This window comes from Trichechus manatus, unplaced genomic scaffold (genome assembly GCF_000243295.1).
Source record: "Trichechus manatus latirostris isolate Lorelei unplaced genomic scaffold, TriManLat1.0 scaffold00013, whole genome shotgun sequence".
Taxonomy (NCBI): domain Eukaryota; kingdom Metazoa; phylum Chordata; class Mammalia; order Sirenia; family Trichechidae; genus Trichechus; species Trichechus manatus.
The window spans coordinates 19,299,345-19,305,661 of record NW_004443949.1 but is presented as its reverse complement, the minus strand read 5'-3'; the positions used below and the strand labels follow the sequence as shown (position 1 = coordinate 19,305,661).

Sequence of the window (6,317 nt, the reverse complement as noted above, 5' to 3'; positions counted from 1 at the left end):
CAAAGACTTTATTTAGAAACACTGAAATTTGAGTATGTCATGAAATATTATTCTTCTTTGGATTTTAACCATTTAAAAATATAAAAACCATTTTTAGCTCACAAGCCCTACATAAATAGGTGGTGGGCCAGATTTGGCCCACAGGGCAGAGTTTGTCAACCCCTGTATAACCAGACCAAACCCACTGCCATCGAGTTGATTCCAACTCACAGTGACCCTGTAGGACAGAAGAGAACTGCCCCATAGGGTATCCAAGGCCGTAAATATTTACAGAAGCAGACTGTCACACATTTCTCCCTCGGAGTGGCTGGTGGGTTCGAACTGCCAAGCTTTCAGTTCATGCAGCTGAGCACTTAACCACTGCACCACCAGGGCTCCTTAAACCCTGTTTAAGATCAACTGAAAACAGTAAGTTTTCCTGGTCTTTATGGGCCAATTCAATATTCAAAACAACATCAAGGATTACAGTGCTTATGACATCTTTTATTCACTTCACATGGAAAAGCATGCGGTATTAATGTAAAACATTACAGTATTAATGTAAAATGTTCAGTGCACATTAAACGACTCATTAGCATACAAACCCATTTTTAAAGGCCTGTACAGGTATGCCAAACATGTCTGGATTAGTAATACACTTTTTCAGAGCCTAAATTAAAAACTGTGCTCTACTTTTACCTATCCTCACCACCCCCCCACATTCTTCATGAAAAAAGAATTTGTTCTACATAAAAGATGTTATGTAAACTAGTTGAAACTTATCTTTCTTAAGTATGGAAAATGGAGTAAGCAAGAATGCTACCGTGCATAGAGTTGACATAAAGAACACTAACATGCTAACAAGAGCTTCCCTCCAAAAGGGTCCCCTGGGATGTCAGTGGATGAAGAACTTGGCAATGAGTGTTTCTGTAGCTATATATCCAGAAAAATGAAACTATCTGATTTAGGCTCCTTCAAACCCAACGCTGCCATAATCTCTTCCAAAGTAAGCTCAATTTCTGATTTTACACACACATGAAAAGACAAGCAAACTGAACCTACCCGACATAAAATGAATTATTTTCAAATAGAAAATGTCTTCTCACACTAGCAGAACATTTTTTACAAATATGGGACAAAACACAATGTTTAACAAACGCAAACATATATGTAAAATCTAAAACAAATGAGTACTGAACTATGGTTTGAGTGCTATTTCTCCATCACTGCCTTGCATAAAAGTTAGGCCATCACTAAACATAAATAAAAAGAGGCAGGTAAAATAACTTCCACCCTAGGAAAAGCTTCAAGGAAACTCAAGTGTTTTATGGGCAGTGAGTGTGCAGACAGCACCGAAAGTTGTATTTACAAAATCCAAGTGAGACAACTAAGGCTGATCAGCAGGCCACTGTGTCTAACAGTTAAGTCAAAGTTCAAGAAAATAAAATATCCCTAACTCAGATACATATAGTACTCTTTAAAAACAAAACAAAACCCTCTTTCTACCTTCCAGGATCAAAAAGATTCCCAACAAAAACATAATCAAAAGACTGAACTCCATTCAAAATGAACAACAGTATTCCGGGTACAGGTTAATCCACCATTCTGACTTGAAACTTGACCAAAGATTATCAATTTAAAATTGTACAGAACTTTTCCGATGAAAAAAAGAAAAATAACTTTAAAAACTTTCATATTCCTCTCAGGACAAAAACACAAATGACACCTTTCTAATGAGTCAACTTTTAGTTGCTTTTGAGGGGCTGGCATTAGAAAGGCTGCTCTGGATTTTTCTTTTCGTTGAATGATTCACATTTTTATTCCTCTTTTCAGGCACAAAGGAAGTAGACCAAGGAGACTGAAGGTGGTTATGAAGACCATGCATCTCTGAGGACATCTTAAACAAAGATGACCCAAATCTTTGATCTTCAAATAGCCGGCGTGAACTGCTTAACAAAACACCCTGGGAAAATTCTGTCTGAAACAAACAGCTTGGGGGTTTGATTTCATTAGTTCCTGGATTGGAACTGGGATGGAGTGAAAAATCTTCATTCATTTCTTGGTCAGATGGAGGGAGAAGAAAGAAAGAAGTGGATTTCCATTCATTTCCATTTTCTAACTGATCGGTAGTTAGAGAACCTTTGGAAAGGTTTGGTTTAGTTCTTTCTTCCAACTTATCTGGTTCATCAAGAAATTCAGTGCTTTGAGATGACTTTGATAACCCATCCAAATCCACAGACTTAAAACCATTGTTACAGGGGCTCTTGCTGTTGTCCGACTCTGACATCATTGAATCCAACTCAGAGATTTTGTCAAGGTAAGCTGCGTCCATTGATGCCTCACTGGATGTTCTTGTCCGATTCATTTCAAAAGAACGAATAGAACTCAGCCTCTTGGATAAACATAAGCTTGATCTCTCACTCGACTTTGACGATATTTCCCCAACAGAATTTGCTATGGTGTTCTCCTCTGAGCTTTCAAAACCCAAGCTTTGGGCATAGCTTGTGGAGCAACAATCCCAAAACCCTGTCTTTGGGGAAACAAAACAGTCTGATTTCTTTTCATTTTCACTTTGACTTATAGCATCCTCTGAAGAATCTTTATTACAAACATTGGGAGAATCACAAAACTCATCAAACACCAATTTTCTGAGATGGTTTGAGTGCTTTTTGGAACCCCCTGCTTTGACCACAGAGCTCTCTCTATTTTCTGGAGTACTGAGCTGAAGGCAACTAAGGGACAGAGGAGTACAAGGAGCTGGAAGATCATAAAGGTCTTCATCTTTGTAGGGTACGCATTCACTTGTTTTATTACCCCACTCACTTTCCAAATAAGTATCCATACTTGTATCTGTCACATCTAACACTATTTCCATCTGTTTTTGATAAAGGTCTTTGTTAGAACAGTTTGGTTCTGTTTTGCTGGTACTTTCCTGCCTGGCAGAACTGGTATCAGAGAGTCTGCTGCTGGAAGGCTTTGCCAGGTGAGAAGAACCTGAGGTGGATGAGCCAGGCTGCTTTCTGGCACCATCACCTTGGCTCTTTGATGCCATATCCTCCTCGCTGCCTTTGTTCCCCTTGCCATCTGTACAAAGTACTCTCTGGCAAATGGAATTCACGGCTTCCTTCTCATCACTTGAATTTTTCAGCTGTGCAACTTGAGATTCTAGTTCCTCTATATATTTATCACTTCGTTCCAGGGCTTTCTTGAGGCGACTGGTTTCACGTTCATATTGTTCTACTTTGGACTGAAGAGCAGCAACTGTAAACCTTCCAAACCTGTGAAAAATGGAAGAATACTTAATCTTTTAGCTCAAGCTTTTTTCTTTGCTTTTCAAAGTTTAAGAGCACAAACTGTCCCAGCCCATTCTAATTTCACACAGAAAACAAAACATTCAGACCATTTTAGTGAACAGAGCAAAAGGAATGCCAGATGAAATATCTTCAAAAAAGGATTTCCTCCCTTATGTAATAATAAGCATATGATAACAATGGCAAAAATCTAACAGGATACTTTTATGTGAAATCAGATCTGTGGTGGCAGAAGCAGAAAAACTTGCTGATGATTTCCCTTTCAAGAGCCAGCTCTATCAAGTCAGCTCATACATGCAGGAAAAGTTATCCCCTAAAACAAAGGCAAAGATTTATGATAACATTTGAACAGTGGTCTACATCTTGAAATATTTACATTCAATCATTTTCCTATTGTATAGCAGTGTTTTGCAATACATTTCTTATACAATGTCACCTTGTCAAACATAAAATGCCAATTTGAAACTCAGAAATCGTAATAGTCCCAGGAGGGGTGGTTTTGAATACTTATTTGGCCTTTTTCAATTATAGCCACCCTTGATCTGAAGCTTTTACTTGGCTTTTCTGAGTACTGGGCTTTAATTCCTTTCTGCTCTACTTGTTTTTGGCATTTTACAACTGTGTGGGACAGGGACATCAATCTCATTTCTTCCAACTTTGAAGTACAAAGTCAGTGCTTGTGGTTCCAATACACTGTGCATAAAAACATTTTCACATTTTCTGAAAGGGAACATTTTGGAGAGTAACTAAAAGAGAACATCAAAAACTCACCCTTTTTATCCAGGATCATCTTGTTTTCATTCTTCCCTCAAGAATGGGTACTGGGTTCAGTTCAGAAAACAATTTTTTGAGCACCTAGTATGGGTTAAGTGGTGCATTTGGGACTGGGGATACAAAGATGAATAAGACTGTCCCAGCTCCAAGGGATATAAAATATCTAGCTAAAATTCCATCTAACCACTAAATAAAATCTCATTTTTTTGTTAACTACTTTTTATGAGCCAATAAACATTAGCCTTATGTTCTAACTCCATGAAAAATATCCTCTCTCCCCCAAAGTTCTTTTAAAAATCCTTTTCTTAATCATCTTTTTGATCACTTGAATACTGACCCATCTCAAAGAATTTAGGGGTTGTCAGCTTGCAGGAAGGTACTTGAAAAAGTGACTTCTAAAAATTGCTTTAATCTATGGCTTCTATGTTTCTTTCTTTTTTCCCTAATTATAAAAATAATTACAATTAAGAACATGTATAAGCATTAAAACACAAACACACACAAACAAGACTGTAACACTATAAAGAAGAAGGAGGCAACAGTAATTGCATCTCTTAGAGTCAACCATAACATGCTCTATGATTCTCAATGTCCATCATCTCCTAAACTCCAGCCCAATCTCACTTCCCAGCTCACCCCAACGTGATCTCCACTCTCCTGTCACTGAGGGAAAAAAGCAGGGCCCAAGGTAAATACAGACTCATAAAATATCAGGGTTAGAAAGGGCCTTAAAAGACATGATTGCTGAACATTGATCTACTCGCTGCAACTTACTGATGTCTCAGAGAAATCACACTCCCTTTAACTTCTAAAAAACAAAGCAAAACCCACAGTAATAAGAAAACCAAAAGCAACTACAATACGAAGCCTCCCTGTTTTAAAGATAAAGTTTACTACTATGAGTACATGGTTAGATGGATGATGGGAGTTTTTCTTCATTGTTAAAGAAGAATGTTTTTGCTTACAAAATGTTTTTGCTTATAAATGCTGTATCTGATACAGTTGTAGTTTCTGCAAAAGAACTTTAAAGAGTTGACAAAGATCTTTCGGTGCATTCAGCAAAAATGCTTGAGAGTTCTTGACTAAAACTACTTTGGCATAATCAAATTAATCCACAGTTTTAAACAGAAAAACTGTATAACATGTTTATTTAATGTCAATTTCATTAAATAAACATATTTTTTCAAGTGCAATTTTTATAATAAAAGTATCCTCAGATGAAAAATCAAGTAATTTAAGATCAAGTTATGTTATCAGATAAGTCAGCTGCTACCAAAGGACATCCTTGGGAACTCAAAGGCTTGCATATGGAAAGATCAGTGACAAGGAATGTTTCCCAAAATATTGTTGTTAGGTGCCAGCAAGTCGATTCCAACTCACAGCAACCCCATGTGACAGAGTAGAACTGTCCCATAGGGTTTCCTAGGCTGTAATTTTTATGGATCTTACGGAAGAGATCTATATTTGTGCTCATTCCAAAGAGTGGTGATCCAACAGAAGGTGGAAATTGTCAAACGATATCACCAATATCACATGCAAGTAAAATTTTGCTAAAGATCATTTAAAAACGGTTATAGCAGTACATCAACAGGGAACTGCCAGAAATTCAAGCCAGATTCAGAAAAGGACATGGAATGAGGGACAGCACTGCTGACGTCAGATGAATCTTGGCTGAAAGTAGAGAATACCAGAAAGATGTTTACCTGTGTTTTATTGACTATGCAAAGGCATTCGACTATGTGGATCATGACAAGTTATGCATAACACTGCGAATGGGAATTCCAGAACACTTAATTTGCTCAGAAGAAACCTGTACACAAATCAAGAGGCAGTCATTTGACTACGACAAGGGGCTACTGCATGTTTTAAAATCAGTAAAGGTGTGCATTGGGGTTGTATCCTTTTACCATACTTACTAAATCTGTATCCTGAGCAAATAATTTGAGAAGCTGGACTATATGAAGAAGGTGGCATCAAGACTGAAGGAAGACTCATTAACAACCTGCGATATGCAGATGACACAACCTTGCTTGCTGAAAGCAAAGAGGTCTTGAAGCACTTACTGATGAAGGTCAAAGACTATAGCCTTCAGTATGATTACACCTCAACATAAAGAAAACAAAAATCCTCACAACTAAACCAGTAAGCAACATTATGATAAATGGAGAAAAGACTGAAGTTGTCAAGGATTTCATTTTACTTGGATCCACAATCAACACCCATGGAAGCAGCAGTCAAGAAATAAAACGATGC

General features: G+C 37.5%; 1 protein-coding gene across 1 annotated transcript in view; it reads right to left on the bottom strand.

The window, feature by feature from the left end:
- Positions 1–383: 383 nt before the first annotated feature.
- Positions 384–6,317, bottom strand: part of OBI1 (ORC ubiquitin ligase 1) — a 45,056-nt gene continuing 39,122 nt past the window's right edge. The window contains exon 6 of the mRNA XM_004371408.2: positions 384–3,257. Coding sequence (XP_004371465.1) covers positions 1,718–3,257 — 1,540 coding nt within the window. The 3' untranslated portion in view covers positions 384–1,717. The remainder of the gene's footprint in view (positions 3,258–6,317) is intronic.